The sequence below is a fragment of the Macrobrachium rosenbergii genome, chromosome 6 (genome assembly GCF_040412425.1).
Source record: "Macrobrachium rosenbergii isolate ZJJX-2024 chromosome 6, ASM4041242v1, whole genome shotgun sequence".
Lineage (NCBI taxonomy): Eukaryota > Metazoa > Arthropoda > Malacostraca > Decapoda > Palaemonidae > Macrobrachium > Macrobrachium rosenbergii.
Genome location: NC_089746.1, coordinates 62,342,126 through 62,363,516, shown reverse-complemented (window position 1 = coordinate 62,363,516; position 21,391 = coordinate 62,342,126). Strand labels below are relative to the sequence as shown.

Below are 21,391 nucleotides of genomic sequence, written 5' to 3'. Positions count from 1 at the left end.
AGTTTTCGATGCAAGATCACGAAGCGTTTGGTGTACATTACCATATTGCTTATCCAAGAGATCTAACGCTACCTGGTAATTGCGCTACGGTTACACTTAGGGATTTAACGATCCTAAGCGGATCCCTGCCCAGAGTCCCTAACAAGTAAGTAAATTTGGACACGTCGTCCAAATCCGCCCTTCGATCCACGTGGATCGTGAACAATTCTCTGTAAGAAGCATAGTCCTGCACTTCCCCTTCAAAGGTGGGGAGAGGCAGCGGTTTCAATTTGGGGAGGGAAACATTCCCTGTCTGAGTGACTTTCAGTTTATCGATTCGATTCAACAAAAGGGTAGAAGCTCGCACAGCTTCTGCTAAGGCTTGCCTGATTCTGGCACCTAAGCTAGATTCTAACTTTACGACTTGACGTTTGTACAGCTCTCGAAGCTGACCTTCTTGTCTCAACTGCGTGACCAAATTTTGGTACACGCTCTCAGAATACGTTTCTACTAACGCACGCTGTGATTCGGCCAGTAAGTCCGCTGTGAGACTCAGCGATGCCTTGATGTGGACAATCGTAGCCACTGCCATTTTGGATAATGTACTCTACTTCTTAGGGGTTTATGTAAACTAGAAACTAGGATTTTTCTTTACTTTAGAAAGACGGGTACAAAGACTAGTGGCACGTGTGGCCAATGCACATCGGAACAAGCTGAGCCTAGTTGTTTTGTCTGTCTCTCTCTCCTGATCAATCTCATCAAACGATTGAGGAACGCGTCCCTTTGTTTGCCTTCGCGGTAGGCACGAGAGTTCATAGGCAAGTGTCGGACTCCGTACCGACTTCTTTTGTTGCAGTATTTGGAGATTCTCGCATTAAAGTTCTTCACTTTCTTGACATATTCAACGGAATTGATAGCAAAACGATTATCAGGGAGATACTCTCTGATCTCTGCGTCGCAGATAGCAATGATTTCACAAATTTTCCTCAAGCGTTCGATAAGAGTACGTAAATTATCCCAAACGGTTTTTGGGTGATCGATTGCCAGGTCGTTTCCTCCTATATATAACACGACCAACTCATTCCGTCTCTGCCAGAATGATAGACTACTATCTAAAAATTGACTGACCAGACCTTCTGGCCTTCTATAGATCTCAATCTGGTTATCTGAACACTGTGGCAGATTCGGTGGGAGCTGACTGTGTCCTATCAGGGCTACCCTATAGACCATACTTTATTGAAATTTCCTTCAAGCTCTAGAGAGCAATTGTCATCCGGTTCGAAGGACCAATTGTCGGGATTTTCTTCGACTTTTTATTATTTTTGTTCTGATTAGTGCCTGATGTTATGGGCCGATGACAAGGCCTTGAGGAGGCGCACTCTCTAAAACTATCTGGGTGGGATTCAATAAAATTTGGTCAACAAATTACAGTTTTATTACAAAAATAAACATTTAAACCCATTAACAATACTGAACATGAATGAAAGAGCATCACGGGCGGCTAAGCCAATGTGCATCAAGAACCAACACTGATTAATCGTTAATAGCAAATTTCCACTGCACACGTAGTTTCTTAATCCAATTCAAGGAACCTGAAAGCTCTCTGGGCTTTGTTACTTGCAGCCCTTAGGGTCTTTGATATCACGTGCTTGAAGACACTAAGTCCACGACTGGACGAAAAAAACACAACAAATCGAGAACTATTTACTCTAAACTACAATTAAATGACATTCTTACACTTGCAGCTTTCGTTTGCTGCGCATATCAAGTTCCTCATCGCAAGGATGACACATCTATACATGGATAAAGATAACTCACAGTTACTACGGAATTCGACCTGGTATGGCGATGGCTGCCAGAGAATCGAGAGAGAGACACTAAAACATCACGGTACTTACAACGTTCAGGACTAGGGCAGGAATGAGGCGTCGCTCACCCTACTTCAAAAGAAACTTACGCTTTCCTCCGAAACTACAGAATCCTTGTAATTCAGGCGGGAATCATCGGTTATTTAGGCATTACGGAGATCAATGAATCTACTTTACATGTGAATAGGAAGAATGACAGTTAAGTTATCATCTGGGATCAATGAATTGACTCGAAGTTCTGGCTGAAGGCCGAATCTGCAAATTCTTGAATGGCTACGGAGTCCTTGGCTCCAAATCTCTACATAGACAATTTAGCTCGTACTAGGGAATAGCAAATCATATTCATTAATGAAAATTCATAGTGTCTTCATTACGATAAGACGCGCTCCTTCCCCTCCAGGCATTTAAGAATTACTTAACTCTGTCGCGTATTGGACAACTTTCTGCACAATGAACTGCCCGCAAGATCCCTCAGTCTTGCCCCAATTTAACGCAACACTTGTGAAGTTAAATGGCGGGGACTTCGAATGATCAGTTCGAAATTCCCGACAATTATATTAGTGCTTAAGCCATAGTTTTCGAGGTTGCCAAGATAAATATTGACACTCCTGGGCATCCGGTGCCCTCTAACTCCAAGTTCAGCATCGATAGGAAGGGGGTGACGTAAAAATAACCAAAAACGACAGATGTTAATGTCTAATCCATAGTTTCCAAGGTTGTTGAAATGAATACTGACACTCCTGATACCATTTCAAGTCCAAGTTCAGCCCCCGATAGGAAGGGGGGGTTGGAAAGTGGTTGACATGTAAAAATAACCGAAAACAACAGATATTAGTGTTTAATCCATAGTTTTCAAGGTCACTGAGATGAATAGTGACAATCCCGAGGCCCTTAAGTCCAGGTTCAGCCCCAATAAGAATGGGGATTGTCACTATAAGAATGGGGAGTAAGAAGCGGTGAAATATAAAATGTCAAAAATTCTGGGCAATGTAACTGAAGCAACTACCTTAACAAGAGAGAGAGAGAGAGAGAGAGTAGGGGGGCCAGGTGTTAGGGAGAAGAATGAGGGAAAGAGTAAGGGAGAGTTGGGGAGAGAGTGAGTTTATCGGGTAGGTCAGCTAGTTTATTATAAGGAAGGTTAGTTAGTTATAAATGATTTGTTTAACCAGACCACTGAACCCTTTTAGGGTTCTTCTCAGGCTGGGAATTATAAGGAAGGGAGAGCATACATTACCTTACTCTACAGTATTGCAAAATGTGTGTAGGACTACTGATATGGGAGACATTAAACAAGTACACAGTCACCCACAACCCCCACTCTGGCGCTGGTCAGTTTTTTTCTCTATATAGAGAAACAAAACCAGAAGACAGCAGAAATGCAAAAAATACCCAGAATAGGAAAAAGGTAAAAGGAATAGTGGTAGCAAGCTACTTATCCAAATTCAACACCCACACAGACGGAGACAACAGATGCATCCTACCTCAGTGGTGGGCGAAGAAAGAATGGAGTGGAGAGTGAGGCAAGATTCAACAGCCATTCAGCTCACACTGAAGGGTACTCCACATATGAAAGGCAATGGTCAAATTCTTCTCGATACTGTGCTGTCATGGCATCAATAAAAAATGCCAAGTACTGAAAATGAGTTACATCAGTTTAGTGTTCTACTGATTACTTAGGTTAGTAAAAAGTATTATTTCCTGCAATGTATTGTGTTTTATGCATCAATCAACTAAACTTGGGGACTTTTACATTGGGTTGTGTTATCTATAGGAATTATGGTTTCAAAATTAAAATGAGAAGTTGGTTGCAAAATGAAACACAGCTATGATCACCTATTTAGCTTTATTTAGCAATCCAAATACTGCATTACACTTTATCATCACTTGTCACCACCTGATGCTGTCAAGAAATGACAGACCATTCTGTCCTTTACATGATCTTAAATCACTGCCAACATAAAGCACAGCTTTGGCTGTAAACTTTGGAATCTTAACAGTTAATATACTACATTAACTGTTCACCCTATACAGCGTTCTTAACCATTCTCCAAAATGAGAATAATGTATATTTTCTAAAGGAACTAAGAAAGCTCAGTCTAGTAATGTACACTGAATACAGTATCGCTTATTTCACAAAACTTCTACCTCATTTTAAAAAACCAAATAGGTAGACTTCTTTAGATCTGACTATGCATTTACATACACATTACAGTATTTGACCCTCTAGTACTTTACTTTGGTGTTATTACAGAACAGACTCATTATTCATTACCTCCCTGAAGGGTCTGCTCAGATGCATTATGGAAATTGTCCAAATTATTAATCTGGACACAGAAATAGAGAGAGAAAAAAGAAAAATAGAGGAGCGTTTGCCACAAGAGTATGCTATTTAACAAAGTATTCAGTTATTAGGTCCATGACTTGGAAAAGTATACGTCAAATGTTCAAGACCATCACTAACTACATCACAGATATTTACACGAGACATACCCTGTAGAGTATGGCTTCTGCACAATGCAGTCTGTGGCTTCTACATATTCATAAGACCCCTCTGAGATCATTTGGTGGACTTACTTAAAGGAAATTGGGGAGAAAAAGCTGGGCTGGGCGCAGTAAGTACAAGAAATTACTACAGCCCTACCAACCTGAGTGGGCAGGAACATTTTGTTCCTTGATTGTACTCTGTTGACTGGTGGGATAATAAGAGGCCAGGTCCCAATCACTTGTCACAACACTCACCCACACTCCTTCATATGAATTCCAAGGTTAATCTTGGACGAGCTTGGAACACTATCTCAGCACAATAAATATATAACAAATCGAACTTTCACACTGATATTGCCATCACTACTGTCTTCAGTTTCACTTCCTGTGTCTTTCCTTTCCTTTCCTCTTATACCCAACAAAGAGGAAACTGGGCCATCCAATCTTGTGGTTTAGTGTGAGGGGCTGGACAAGTGGGGAGGCCAAAGGAGGTGAGGTGAGTGGCCAAGCCAGCATGATTAAATACCTTCTAGGCTCATGGACTGGCTTTTATCCTCTTGCGTGGAGGTCCAATAGGTGGAATCTGTTGAGTGGCCAAAGCGCGAAAAGCTTCAGCAATGAGATGAGGATGAGACTGTATCATAGACTTCCAACCCTGTGTTTCCATAACATCTGTTGCATGTCTGAAAAGGAAAAGGAGTACAATGTTATTAAGTGAGATCATTACAATTAGTAATAACATGGTAAAAAAAAATGGGAAAAAATGGAAAATAAATGATAATTATAGTATGCACTCAAAATATTTTCACACATTAGTTTGTGAAAAAGTTTAACAAGACCAAGGAATTGCATTTCAAGGCATTTTTTTTTCTTAAATGAAAGATGAGAATGGAAGCAAAGTAAAAATAACAAAATGACCAGATAATACAAAAGTGAAGGCATGTTAAGTATAGAGCGGAAATGTGCAGCTGGGGACATTATTTTGGGTGAAATTATTGAGCTTTTAGGAGCATTAATAAACATTAACTAAACAGCATAGTTATTAAACTGTGTACAGTTGTTTTTAGGTTCAAGTTTATCACAATGTACTATTTCATTTATGCATTTTTTTCCATACTTATGTATTCATTCATATTTTGCATTATTTTCCATATGTATTCATTCATATTTTAATTACACATTATACTGAAATTTTTTATATACTAATTTGCATAATTTTCAGTTAATAAACACAAATTTCCAAGGAACTTAAAGATTAATATTTTCTTGCAAGAAAAATCATTCAGGCCCATCCTAATGAGTAATAAATAGCAACTCAATGTTCTGATTAAACTATTTAGCAATAAGTTGCATAAAGCTTTGTATATCTGCTTAATAGTGAGTTGTATAAAGCTTTGTACTGTATATTTGTTTATTTTTCAAGACATTAAAATTTTCTAATTCTTTGAAACAATCCATCACATCCTGTCTCCTTTCAACAACAAAAATTTAAGCCCAAAAACAGAAGTACTGGAAACCAATATTTCAGAAATTTTGTTAGTATATCCCAAAATAAATTTTGTTGACAATTAAGAAATTATACACACAATCCTTAAAGATACAACAATATAAACATTGTTAATCTAAGACAATCCAGATTTTAAGAGTTGTATTACTAGTTACATACTGTACAAGAAAATTTAATTGGACATTATCTTAAGCTACAAATCATACCGGCATTCACTTGTAATGTTCAATAAAAATTTTTTTCTGAAAATTCATTACTACATCTGAGATGGGTTATCTTGCCTGTATATTTCCCTCCTTGGTCAGAATTTGCATTATTTTAACCTGATACAACATTTTAAAGAAAATTCATTAAAAAGAACATCCACCTTCGAACATGGAGAAGCAAACTTTAGTAGTAATAAGGTTGCTGTATCAAATATAAAAAGAATATTATCAGATATAATAAAACTATTGTTGTCATTTACTCATGCATGCAAAATCTCTCCAAAACCAGTGATTCTTGGTCTAAAGCAGCTTAAACCCAGAACCACAATCTTCTCTATCCTCAATTTTTTTCTTTTCATTCTTATCATCCAGCAAGGAAGGCAAATTTGTTATGGAGGTACTGAAGATAATGTGTCTGCAGTAACAGAAAAGTCCATCACAGACTGTTTAACCTCAAATGCCTGTAAAGTTATTTGGCTTTGTTTTTAAGGCTGAGAAAATTTTCTATCAATTGCTAACTATTATAAACTAGTTAAACCAGATCACCAAGTCCTATTTCTTCTCACCTATTGTTTACCCAAGAATTTTTCTAAAATGAGAGGGAAAACTAAAATGCTACTTAGTTTAAGAAGTTAGCCACCTAAGTAAGAAGAGACCAAAGGGAACAGATAAAAGATGCTTTTAAAAAATTACTTGATAATCCTAGAGCCTTGCTGATAGTTTTATTTCCTCCAATCAGTGGATAAATCAAAGTACTGCCTCCACTGTTTCATTTATCTCTTATCATTGTTGGTTGAAAGTTGGACATTCAAAAATGGACTGTAAGTGATGTTCTAAACCTTCTGTATTCAGAGAATGGGTCGTGTAGGTTATTGATCCAATACCCTTGGGTCAGACAAGTACTGTATTGTCATTTCTAACGTGGGAAATTACTTCAGTGTAGCTTTCTTTTTTAAATGAAGAACACCACAACCTCATTATACTTAGTGTTTGCCAAAAGGACCTTTTCTTTCATGGGATGGGATAAAAATAACAGGCCCAAAGCAATGCAGCTGTGGCTGAATGGACACTGCAAAAACCCTTTACCATATGTAATGTGCTGTACAAGACACATCCCCTATGAAGCATTACTATGGGTAGTACCACACTTACAGAAATACACACTTGGATACAAGATAATACAACAAACCTTCCATAATATATGAAAGAAACCAAGCAATCAAGAAAAGTAGCAGGGGAGAAACCTAAATTAGCCTGAACAATATACCATTAATGCCAATTATACAAAACTGTAAAAATTAAAATTCAATGCCATAATGAATATGCAATAAACTAGATAAATTTCAGAAAAACTATAAAGCTAATTATCACAAAGCATTTTACTAATGTCACTAAGTCACATCCCTACACTCTCGTATGAAAACTGAGAGGAGGAAATGGTAGCAAAGAACGCACCGAGCACCACAAAAAGACTATGAGCAGAACCACTTAAAAGTGCAAGATATACATGGGTCAACCCTCACTAATCTGGCAATCATTAATAAAGTTCCATCACTAAGCCATGACTAATTTTGGCTATTGGCTAGAGCAATTTCAAATTTACCAGGTCACCTCACCAACCTGCTATACTGTTTGTTGGCACTACTTGTGTGCGTACGTACATTCGCTACGTACACAAGTGCCTTTATTTTTTGGGTTGTAAAAAAAATGAGCAAATGCAGTAAAAATATAAATGAGAATAGCACAAAATAAAGAAAATCATAAGCGTAACAAAGTAAAACAAAAGCTGTAGGCAGTTCTCCAATGCCAGCGAATTAGTTTGTTAGTTTGTGTGTAGGTTCGTACCCCACTTACAGGATTGCATTTATCTTTTGGGTTGTTAAAATAGAAAGTGAGAATATACAGCAAAAATATAAATGAAAATAGCATAAAATATAAATAAAAACATTATAAGCATAACCAAAAACAGGTTGTAGCTAGTTCTCTGACGTCAGTGAATGAGTTTGTGCGTTTGTACATAGGCTAAGCACGATTGCATTTATTTTTTGGATTGTAAAAATAAAAATGAGAAAATACAGTAAAAATATACATGAAATCAGTGTAAAATACAAATTAAGAAAATCATTAGGTAACAAAACAAGCCAAAACAAAACAAGCTGTAGCAAGTTCTCCGATGCCAGCAAATGAGTTTGTAGCTTTGTATATACCTAACCACACAATTGCATTTATCTTTTGGACTGTAAAAATACAGAATGGTTAAAATGCAGTACAAGTATAGATAAGAATGGCATAAAATATAAAGAAAAATCATAAGAGCGAAAACATGAACCTAAACAAGCCGTAGCAAGTTCTCCGACGCTAACAAGTGAATTTGAGAGTTCGGGTTGTAAAAATAAAAAATGAGAAAATACAGTAAAAATATAAATGAGAATAACATAAAATATAAAAAAAAATCCACATTCAAGTTCACCTATGAAGCTGCAGTGATGAGCTTTCTTGTGTAAGTCAACAGAATTACCTGTACCATTTTGCCCGTCCATTAAAATTTCACACGATTTTCATTTGATATTTCTCTCTCCTTTATTAACCAACTTGTACTGATTTACAGGGTATTTTAAAAGTAGGATGAGGTGGTTATTAACTGTTGGGTTAAGTGTATTCTAACCTAACCACTGTGTAATCTGGAAAAATCACTTAACCAGGTGCCCTGCAGGTCCCAATGATGCCAGATCAGTGATGGTCGACCTGTACTAATAAACTTATCAAGCAAACCTAGAGGCAAGCATGGGTTTACAGAATGCTAATCAACACCAAACTACACTTTAACCTACTGTATCTTTGCTGCTGCTGGTTTTAATTTAATTTTCTTTACTCCACTATTTCATACAGTATATCCCATTTACCACTGTTCTTGGCTTGTTTTTGATTAATTTCAGTGGCTTGTTTTTTATTAATTTCAATTTTAGAACTTTATTTTTTTTTTGGGGTGAGTTATTCCTTCATTGCATTATGTAACTTTATTTGCTCATAATATACATTATTTACACTAATCCATGCAAGAAGAGCAACTGAACACTGGGATTGTAACCTCCTCCCTTGTATCAAAGTGTATATGATTTGAAGATCCTCAATTTCTGGGGCCCAGTCTATGAAGGAAATTATTTATATCAAAGCTGTTTAACCACAACCAAGTCAGATTTCTAATACAGGATTGCAGGCCCTAAGGGATCACCCGTGAAGTAAAACAAAAAAAAATTTTTTTCTTTTGAAGTTGAATAGCAACCAACCTGTGAAGAGTAAATGAAATAAAAGAAAAACCTGTGAAAGCCCGGGGCCAAAAGGATGCAGCAAAAAACCTTCAGTACTGCCTGATACCAACTGGGAAGTACCACCTGCATCTTGCATGACACTCTGATTGATGTTAGTAGAGTTCATTGAAATATCCCTTGGGCCCAAGCAGAATTGCTGTATGTCCTTTATTTTTAATCTGTTCCCTTTACTCTTTTACTAAATGCATATATGCCCAGTTTCTCTAACTTCAATATTCATTTATCTTTCACACAACTCTAAAGAGTTTAAAATATTAGTCAGTAGTCTTGTTAAACTACTTTACAATACATACTGGCAAAAATCTGCAAACCCAGGTGAGGCCTTGTCTGCACCTATTACAGGACTTCCAAAGTACTTCATGGTCTCTATAGTAAAGCAGCATTATAGCTCTTCACTTTCTTCAACAGTTCAAGGAATGAAAAAATTATAACATATGGAGTAGGCTACATATGATGCGTGAGACAGTTCAAGAGATTCTAACCAATGATGGATGACCTTGCACAGACATATTATGTACTGTCAATTTCGGGTATAAAATACAGGCATCAAATGAATGCTGTACCTGCACCACTACATGTCCAAAGTACCTGAGCCAAACTGAACACAGCTGAATCATCTGGAAGCACCTTAAGGATTTTATTATTAATGAATTTCATAAATGACCTCTTGAAGACATAAAGTTCTTAATAAAACTCAAGTCTAATACTCACGTGTTGATGAACTCGATGGCCTGTGCCTTTAGTTGATCTGCTGAGTGAAGGTCTGCCAAGATCAACACATCAGCTGCATTTTCTGTACTGAGATTGGTACATAAAGCTTCTTCACACATCACTTTTAGTCTTTCTAAAGCATACTGCAAATCAGAAAAAAAATTTTTACCATTAATGACATTTAAAAGTACATTAAATTACACAACAAATATTATTACTCCTCACTAGATAGTAAAAAAAAAAAAAAAAAAACCACCTTTCTACACAGAAATTCTATTGAAAACATAATTCCTACTACTGCCTTTTGGTACTTCTACCTAGCTTCAATTCACAGCTCTGTAATATTAACTCATAATCATCGTTATTATTACAAGTGATCTTACAATAGAAATTACTGTATAATTTAAAAAAAACATTCATGGTAGACAAGAAACAGTCTTTACCAAACAAACCATGGTTACTGTATATATTAGCACCTATAACTGTGAACTATCCTAAACAACTAAACTTGTTACCAACATAAACATCAATTCTTAGTTTAAACTCTATTGCAGCTGAGCATGTTTTTTTCATTTCCAAGTTCATTCAATACATGGGATTACTAACAATGCTGACACTGAGTGTAAAATATGAAAGTTAGATGCAATAGTACAGACTTCACTACATACCCACCATACATAAATTTTGCGATAGTAAAATGAAAAGAAAAAATGAACAGTACTCTTGCCTGTTTTACCGTGCATTACTGCAGTCCTTTCTTTTTTATTTTAAACTGTATATATTGATATGTTACACCATACTCTAAAAATTAATGTTGAAAGCCTATATCAACTGTCACTGATAATAAAATTTATTTCTAAGATATAATTTCAATAAATTTTTTTTATTTTCTTTGTTTTTCATTTTAAAGTAAATGATGTATATATTTTGTTATACCATATCAGTATTTTTAGTAATACTTTTTATTATATTAACTATCACTTCCATGGGTGTCCAAATCAAACTCCATTCTGACATTCATGTCAGTAATTAAATATGTATTTCTTCCATGTTTATTATTTGTCAGAACGCTGCATTCTTTTATATTTTGTTACGAATTTTTGAGTGAACAAACATTTCATATTAAGGCCTAACCTAATATTTCAACTGATACTACATGTACTAAATTTCAATGTGCAAAGTTTGACCTTCTGCAGCGCAAGGCATCCTAGCCTAACTTATGGGTGCTCAGAATACCTGGACTAAAATTTTATGCACAACAAATTATTTTTACCCAAGTTTTTTGGGGAATGGAGTGGAATGTACAAGTATACTGTGTGGTAATTTATGATGAGAAAGTGCAGTGTCACTTAAACAACCTTCAATTCATTTTATAAGCCTACACCTACAAAATATCCTTAACCTTGGGGCCCTCCATTTTTTCCTAAACAGCTGATCTTATCACATATGCTACAACACACTGATCCAGCTGTTCATCTGTGCCTGTGTGCTTATATCACAAAGTATTTCTGCCGAGTACCCACATTTACTTGTTTATTAGTGATAATGCACTGTATGTTTATTTTTTGTTTGACTTTATTAAGGATTCCCCAGTAGGGGGGGTAGCAGTCAGTGGAGCTCACAGGGTGTACTGTAGGCATTACTAAAGGTTCTTCGTAGCGTCCACTTGGCCCTTAGTTGCAACTCCTCTCATTCCTTGTACTGTACCTCCATTCATACTCTCATTCCTTGTACTGTACCTCCATTCATATCATCTTTCTTCCATCTTACTATCCACCCTCCCCTAACAAGTATTTCACAGTGCAACTAAAAGGTTTTCCTCCTGTTACACCTTTCATACCTACCTACTCTCAATTTCCTTTCCAGTGCTGAATGACCTCATAGGTCCCAGTCCTTAGCCTAAACTATATTCCACTCCTACGTTAAGGATTCTCTTTTAGATCAAAAGGAAATGAGAGGTATATGCACAAGAATGTAACTGTTCATAACTAACTGTTTTACTTTGTAAACATAACTTGAATTTTTATTAACTGTCACCTACTGTTCATAACTATCTAAGATTAACTCAAGTCCACTTGGTGAGTATTATTTGCTTTTATTTATGTACCTTGCATGTATAAATCATTATGAATGTTATACATAGCATCTAGATGTGTTGTCATAATGATGTAAATAGGTTTAATGGGATTTTAGGGGGGACTTTCGGGGGTTCAAAACAATTTTTCAACTAATGTACTTTTTGAAACACAAAGGGTTCAGGAATGTTACCCAAACATTACCTTGAAGATTATTTATTATTGCTTCTCTATGCTATAGCCTATTTTGTAGGGACTTATATTCTTATCAAATGTGACACTATAATTTTACATAATGTAAATAAAATGTCTTTACCACAATGGTGTTTGCTCATCTCAAAAATAATTACTGTTAGCAGTGAATTTTTAAGTCAATAAAAAAACAACTCACCTTGTCAGCTGCTGCCAAAAGATCATCTGCCATTCTTTCTAGGTTTGCCGCTTTTCCAGTATATATAAACCTTAACATTTCTCTTAAAACTTCATGGTCAACATCTTGAATTTCAACTCTATTGTGCTTTCTTTCCTCCATTTCATGTGCAAACATAGCGGCAAACACAGGAGATCGTGCTGAGGAAAAAATCATTGTTAGAGTCATAGGCAAAATATGTTAATATCACATGCATACATATATCTGAATTTTGTTTAAAATATTGAATAGAAAATTACATCTCTGACAGGACCCATCAGTATAAGTATTCTGTAAATCAAATTTAGACAGATCTGACAGCAATAAAAATTAAGCACTGGCAGTCAGGTTGTTTTCTGTTCAAAACGGATGTATTTGGTGGGAGTGTGAATTCATGTCCAAGGATAGTAAGGAAGATATGATTAATTGCTTAGTATAAAAACACATATTTTGTCAGAAAAATATACAGTAGTGTTACTTGGAGCAATCCTACCACTGGAGCACACCCCATTCCTGGTACATCAGCACTACACGAAACACAGAAAATTGACCAACACTCAACAGCAATGTAAGAAGAAAAGAAAATATTCTACAGGCACCAAACACCAACAAAGGATAAAGAGAAAGGTGATGTACAAACAACCCTGCACTGGAGTAAACCATTAAATAGTAATACCAGTGGGGGGATACACCTGCAGGAAACCCCCCAACCAATACAGCCAAGAAGATCCAAATGCCTATGAGCTTTACGAAGACGACCCCCCAGCAGAAATGGACCTATGAAAATGTGACCCACCAAGACATTAATCCATCCTTCCTACTCTAAATACTTGCCCACCTTTATACATAAAATTCACTCTCTATGTTGATGACCCGCGTGAGCGTTAAAACATGAGTAAAATAATAATAAGTAATCCTTCAATTATCTGGATTAATAGAACCAAGGGCCCATCGGATAATGGCGAAATTCAGATAAGGGCATGTAAAAAAAATTATAAGGGTTTTCAAGGGCACCTCTGTACCATTCCTCACCTAACCTTGCCAATGGCACAAAACTGTAAACACTCAATTCACTTAATTTAAAAACAAGCACCAACACATTTTGAATTGAAAACTTAATGCAAAATGCAATTATTAACCTTTTTTCTTAATATCTGTAACAAAATATACTGCACGAATACACTTCGAAAAAATGTAACTCCTTTTTCTCTCTCTCTCTTAAATGACACGATTCAGTAGGAAGGTAGCCTATCTGTGTTTAACTGCAGCCTACCATGGTTTTATGACCATTAATGTATTTTTATACAGCATTTCTTATCAGTTGCTACCATACTGTATTACCATACATGAGATACAAAATGTGTATTTGTGAACTATGGACCTAGGCTAGGTGTTACTCAATCAGTATCCATTTGTGAAAGCCAAATAGGCTACTACAGCTATTCAAGATAAAGGTAATGGTAATGAAGCTGATATTTTACTTACTGAATCCACTTATACTGTATTATTATCATGTTACATCATCACTGTAACATGTAAACAAAACTGATCGTCCACCTTTTGCAATGACTAATATGTTACAGCCTTCTCAGAATCAGCTGATTGAGCCTACTAACAAACGAATTAGGAGAACACTGAATTTGCCGGGATATTAGACGCACTTTTTTCATTTTAAACATAGCAAAAAACTGCCCTGCATACTGGGTAGGCACAAAAATTTTTGCTGATAATAAGATATTGAAAAACAAGCCTAATTATTATAGTAAAAATTGGTTACTAATAATAAAATATTAAAAACAAGCCGAGTTGTCTGTCTGTTACCACAAACTTGCAAAATATTGCTTACAATACGTTGGTAGTTAGCCTAAACAAGAAACTCACATCATCTCACTGTATCTCCTTCCCAAGCATACATAACCCATACCTGATATGTCTTACATTACATAAGGACTGTTTTACCTTTAAGAAACAATTACTGATCCTCTAAATATAAAAAATATTCATCCGCTTGTCACCCACTTTGCAATGAGTGGATGTAAACAAAATCATAACACTGCCCTGGTGGCCTGTCGTGGTAACACATACATAAACAACTACAGTATACAGCTGACCTCAGAGGAGGCAAGAGTTTGGGTACAGTTTCCCATAAAGTAACGTTATTTATTTATGGTAAATTTCACATCACAGAGCCCAAACCCATGGCTGAAAAACCAAAAAGGCACTGTTATAACCATCAAATTTAAACTAGAATCATACATTTTCCCCTACAAAATCACTTTAAAATATCTTTCCATACATCTAAGACGAAACAAAGTAAAATTGTTTGTTTCCACAAAATATCCTTGTAAAATAGATGTACGTCTCATGCAAGGGTGGGTCTCATATGCTGGCAAATATGGTAATTTTTTAGTTGCTAATACAAACAAATGTATTCCTAGAACCATTATTTCTATTTTTGTACATAAATATAAAATAGGTATATACAAGGGTAAACTAACATACTTCATGTTAAAAGTAAAATCCCTCAAAATTGCAAAACAGCTGTTTCCCGATTCGTTTGTTTACATCATAATCGATGTTGTTTATAGAGACTATGAATTGCTATATAAGCCAAAAGTTTGGTAATCTTGTTTGAAAGCCCAGCCTAGTGCAATTTATCAAAAATGAAATTTGTTTGGAAAATAAACTCATGAAAACTGTAACATCCTGTGTTGCATCTTTAGTACATATGGCATTTCTAAATGACGACTGTCATCAGCAAATTCATCTTAAGAACACAACTAAAAAGTAGTTGATCACTTTCTCATTTACTGGAATCAATGATTTTTCATTTCAACCTCATAGTATCAAGGAAGCTTTACTTGTATGCCTGTTTACCTCTGCATGTGGCATTTCATCAATGATGACATTAACTACTCTACAGTGTGTTTTCTTATCACAGCATCACATTTGCCATTTTTCTTTTTTTGCTTTGCTTGATTTACTGAACAGTACTTCATTACAAGTTTAGCTGACTAAAAATGATTATCACACATATAACAGTCCACAAGAGAATATTTAATTGCTGCTGATATTTCATCTTAAGTTGTTCTCTTGCTCTTCTCTATTTCTTTCATAACATACACACATGATTACGTTTATCTTTTGAACTGTATTTTGAATTGTAAAAATAAAAAAATGAGAAAATACAGCAAAAATAAAATGAATAGCATAAAATATAAATAAAAAATCAAAAGCATAACAACACAAAACAAAACATGCTATAGCATGTCAGATGTCTACCTAAACCTCTTCACACATCCAACACTGCATTCCCAACCCCTCCCAGACAGGGTAACTGCTCCCCAGCTCCACCCACATTCCATAGCAACCCCCACCTTGGAAACTTTTCAGGCTTTTCCTTCTCCCCAAAATATTTTCTTGGTCTGTTTGAGTGTAGCAGTGTTATCAACATTTTCCTGAGGTTGCGCAGCATTTCCAACCATCACAGATCAGTTTTTTCAAATTTTTTAAAATTTATATATATCATATATCTTTGGGGGCCTTGGTCCCTGGTCCATGTGTGTCGGATAATGTCGAGTTTTCGATAATGGCGATCCAGAAAACTGAAGGATTACTGTAACATAATAATCATAATAATAATAATACATCAAGTGTATTAGCTATAAAACTAATTAAGACCTCAAAAACCTGTGACAGTTTGGTCATGTGCAGAGAAGAGTGCGAGGAGACATTAGTAAAAAGGCTAGGAAGTAGGAAATGCACAGATGAAGATATATACTGTACTAAATTGGAATCTAAGCAAAATCTGCATGCTAAAGAGTTTAGAAAAGCCATGATGATGATAACAGTAGAATGGACAATGCCAACCCTAGAATAGGTCCAACATGCAGAGTCAATGGGAGATTACAAAAAAGTTGGGGAGGATATTTCCTAGGGAAGCAAAAGTTGAATATATATTGGATGCCACATGGAAGAAAACTGAGGTATAAAATGGATATTTAATCCATATGGATTAATAAATGGAAGAACATAGTGTACTAAACTACTAAGGGCTACAATTTGGAAAGATGGGTGGGATAACATGTAAGATTGAGTGATACCATACCTGCAAGAATAGCTTTGTGTGCCTGAAACTCCCTGCCTCCCACCGAAAGAGTTACATCAGAGAATCGTTGGGACTCGAATAAAACACCAAGATCATCTGACAGACGGCAATCAGGCACTTTAAAATGTATGGCGTTGCTCTGCCCAGAGATGTTAACGCTATCTGCTACCACTGAAACCTGTGGAAAATAATTTTTATTAACTCAAGAGAATAACAGTTAAGCTTGATATTTACAGACTAACTGTACTGTTCATACAAAAATAAAACAAACAAAAAGATAAATAGATTATCATATAATGTTTCTGAACTGAGTTCCAAGTATATTCTAGACCTCCTTATAATGACAAAACTGCAACTGCATATAACAGTAACAGGTAATGCTGCATCACTGCAAATCTTGCTTTCTAATTGTGTGTTCTGATATGTTTACATATACTTATCTGTTCTCATACTGCAAAAAGCTTTTACCAGTCTCAAATGACACCAAGCTCCTCTTACTAGATGACTTTCTGCATAAATGGTTGTGAAGTCATTCTTCCAAGATAATGGCTTAAACCAAACCTTTAATGGGTACCAAATAGCTGGAAGCTCTTTGTTAATCTATCAAGACACAGCATTTGCCTACATATACCCATCACAGATCCCCAATGAGTTTGCATAACACTCCCAGGGATGAGTAACATTTACTGTGAGCTGTGCAAGGCACACCAAACAGTATAAAAGGTGCTTTGCACTATCTCTTCAGGCCCAGCTTCACTGCCTTTTGCCTTTCACTTTTCATCCGTTGCTTTGGTCTCGTTTCACTTACCTGCCAAAATTCTTTCCACTGTTCAATTTTCAATTCTCAATTAAAAGCAAATCCTTCAAATTTTCCTCTTTGGTCTCTAGCACTGCAAATTGGTGGTTTTGCAAATAATAATAATAATCCACACAAGAATAGAATGCCTGAAAATATATGGGGCAGAGGACAACACCATCAGCTTCCTTAAAAATACAATGCGCAACTGGAATACAGTACTTACAAGCTCTGGGATAATACTAGCAGGAGAGGGATCTTTCAAGGCAACTCACTGTCCCGACTACTCTTCGTAGTAGCCATGATTCCCATGACAAAAGTACTGCAGAAGATGGATGCTGGGTACCAACTCAAGAAATGAGGCAACAGAATTGACCATCTGATGTTCATGGATGACATCAAGCTGTATGGTAAGAGCATCAAGGAAATAGATACCTAATCCAGACTGTAAGGACATCAGGATGGAGTTTGGAATAGAAAGATGCACCTTGGTCAACATACAAAAAGGCAAAGTAACACGGGCTGAAGGGATAAAGCTACTAGATGGGAACAGCATCAAACACATAACGAGACAGGATACAAATGCCTGGGAATAATAGAAGGAGAGGATATAAAACACCAAGAGATGAAGGACACAATCAGGAAAGAATATATGCAGAGACTTAAGGCGATACTCAAGTCAAAACTCAATGCAGGAAACATTACGAAAGCCATAAACACATGGGCAGCACCAGTAATCAGATACAGCACAGTAGTGGAGTGGACGAAGGCTGAACTCCGCAGCACAGACCAGAAAACTAGAAAACACATGACAATACACAAAGCATTACACCTAAGAGCAAATACAGACAGACTATAAATAACACGAAAGGAAGGGGGGAGAGGGCTACTAAGCATATAGGACTGCGTCAAATATTGAGAACAGAGCACTGGGGCAATATCTGAAAATCAGTAAAGATCAGTGGCTAAGGAGTACATGGCAAGGAGGACTGATAAAAGTAGACGAAGACCAGAAATACACAGAGACAGGAAAATGAAAAACAGAACAGAGGAATGGCACGACAAACCAATGCATAGACAGTACATGAGATAGACAAAAGAACTGGCCAGTGATGAAACATTGCAATGGCTACAGAGGGGAGAACTCAAGAAGGAAACAGAAGGAATGCTAACAGTGGCACAAGATCAGTCCCAAAGAACAAAATATGTCCAAAGAACAATATATGGAAATAACATCTCACCCATATGCAGGAAGTAGAATATGAAAGATGAGACCATAAACCACACAGCAAGCGAATGTCCAGCACTTGCACAGAACCAGTACAAAAAGAGGCATGATTCAGTAGCAAAAGTCCTCCACTGGAGCCTGTGCAAGAAACACCTGCTAGTTTTCAGTAACAAGTGGTATGAACACCAACATGAGGAAGTGATAGAAAACAATCAGGCAAAGATCCTCTGGGACTATGGTATCAGAACAGACAGGGTGATACGTGCCAATAAACCAGACGTGACGTTGATTGACAAAATCAAGAAGAAAGTATCACTCACTGATGTCGCAATACCATGGGACACCAGAGTAGATGAGAAAGAAAGAGAAAAAATTGATAAGTATCAAGACCTGAAAATCGAAATAAGAAGGATATGGAATATGCCAGTGGAAATTGTACCCATAATCATAGGAACACTAGGCATGATCCTAAGATCCCTGAAAAGGAATCTGGAAAAACTAGATGCTGAAGTAGCTCTAGGACTCATGCAGAAAAGTGTGCTACTAGAAACAGTGCACATGGTGAGAAAAGTGATGTACTCCTAAGGAGGCAGGATGCAACCCGGAACCCCACACTACAAAAACCACCCAGTTGAGTAGGATGACTGATTAAAAAAAAAATAAAAATAATAATAATAATATAGCTCGCTTTCTATGATTTTAGCTATGCAATTTGTTTTTAATCTTATCAATAGTTACAGTACAAGGGGAGATTAGGAAACCAAAATGTACATGCTTATCAATCAAATCTGCACATTCCTCACTTAACTAATTAATAACTTTTCTGAGATGTCCGAATCTTCATCATCAATATTACGATTGCCTTGGAATCAGTAGAGCATTAAAGGTGTAATAACTTCTCAATGGCCATGTACAGTTTGTGTAAAACAAACCATCATACCAGCCAAGAATTGTTACCATAAGGATGGACAAAGCAAATGCATCCAACTTGGTCCAAACTACTTCCTCCTATTCCTGTTACATACACAGTGAGCGTAACACAAAGTTTACAGTTCTGTTGCCTATATAGTAAGCATAAACCCACAGTTTAAAGTTAGTTACGTTGTGAAGCATTGTCCTGAGGTAATATTCGGCAAATAAGAGCATTTAGACCACCTTTGATTACACTAGTTTGGTAAGGATGCTACGTGTGCGTGCACACGTTAATGCTTCCATCATAACAGAACAAGAAAGAGGTCAGGTTGCAACCAAGCACAAAACCAATGATCACAGACTAATACTGAGTCAGTGCTTGTGCTTCAATTTACCAAACCAGGAAATCTCTCAGCCAACCAGCAACCAACATTGCAATTCTTCCACTACACTCACTAAACCCTATGAGAAACTTTCGCAAAAAGTCTCATCTATCCAATGGTTACCATAAAGGGGCTGGATAGTTTCACTGACTGGATAGTGGGTGTCTGAACAGAAGACTTGTTACCTGTTACTCTTATACAAACCAGACATTTAAACCATACTGAGCGGAAGAGGATAAGAAGGATGATCCAATTTTTTGCAAGGAGGGGGAAGTCTCTGAGACTGCCCATAAAGTCAAGATCTATGAGTTTCATAAAAAGAAGAAGCATGTCTCAAGCTAAAACATCATCAGAAGATATGGCACTCCTTGATGGATAAACAGGCATAGAGGAGACTGATATCCTATCATAAGCCCAAAGTACAATAACAAGTCTGCTGGAAATTCATGGGCATGATGTTTATAAAATTTCTTAAGAGCAAAAAGAATTTGATGATACTGTTTCTAATTACCTCACAATATAAAGTTAGTTTATCATCAGGTAATAATCCATTCGCTTCATCTAGGAGAAAATCTCTTCTTATAAATTTCTTAAAACCCCAGTCTTTTCCTTGGACAAATCGGTACGCCCGTTGACTTTCTGTTGGCAAACAAAACATTAAACTTTACACTGCATGTACAAGTAATATATATATATATATATTTTAACAATAGAATTTTCCTACAAGTAATCTAAAATATCTTGAAATGATCTTTCAACCTCATATCCCATAAGTGAAATAGCAAAAAAAAAAAAAACCTTCCTCTTTAAAACTAAAAACAACATTTATCATGTATCTACCTGGTGCTACTTACATTAAAAATAAAGCATACAAAATATAACTTACCCATTGCCTTAGTTTCTTCCCTTTTGGCATTAAGAATAGAGAACTTGAACTTAGCTCTAACTTCTGATTTATTTGACGAAACGAGTAAAAGGTAAAGAGAGAGGTAGTCTTTACTCTCCTCATCTAGACCTTTAGGATTTACACGCAAACACCTGTAAAAAGACAAAACAGCAATTTAATCACACTAAATATAAAACACAGAAAATTAAAGCCACTATCTTCTCGATGCACGGTCTTCTAAATAAAAATTTTATTAATATGCATGTGTACACATTTGATTTATAACTATAAAGAAACCACCTTTAATATTTAAAAATTCTGTCACCATAATTTGACCAAATTTACAGTACTATCTTTAAAATGGTCATTATTCATATATATTAATTAATAAAATTTCTACTTTCTTTCCTAGAAATGCCAAATTTTATACAACAGGTATAACTCACTTGAATTTTAAGGCAAATAGCCTTGTCTACGAGTAATTTTTTTTCATTAAATATCCATTTTCCT

The 21,391-nt window shown here is 36.1% G+C and overlaps 1 protein-coding gene across 1 annotated transcript in view; it reads right to left on the bottom strand.

The window, feature by feature from the left end:
• Nucleotides 1-3,673: 3,673 nt before the first annotated feature.
• Nucleotides 3,674-21,391, bottom strand: part of rdx (BTB/POZ and MATH domain-containing protein rdx) — a 57,681-nt gene continuing 39,963 nt past the window's right edge. The window contains exons 5-10 of the mRNA XM_067105957.1: nucleotides 20,882-21,033; nucleotides 20,507-20,634; nucleotides 16,677-16,854; nucleotides 12,551-12,729; nucleotides 10,085-10,227; nucleotides 3,674-5,014 (exon numbers count right to left, since the gene is read on the bottom strand). Of these exons, the coding sequence (XP_066962058.1) occupies nucleotides 4,867-5,014; nucleotides 10,085-10,227; nucleotides 12,551-12,729; nucleotides 16,677-16,854; nucleotides 20,507-20,634; nucleotides 20,882-21,033 (928 nt within the window). The 3' untranslated portion in view covers nucleotides 3,674-4,866. The remainder of the gene's footprint in view (nucleotides 5,015-10,084; nucleotides 10,228-12,550; nucleotides 12,730-16,676; nucleotides 16,855-20,506; nucleotides 20,635-20,881; nucleotides 21,034-21,391) is intronic.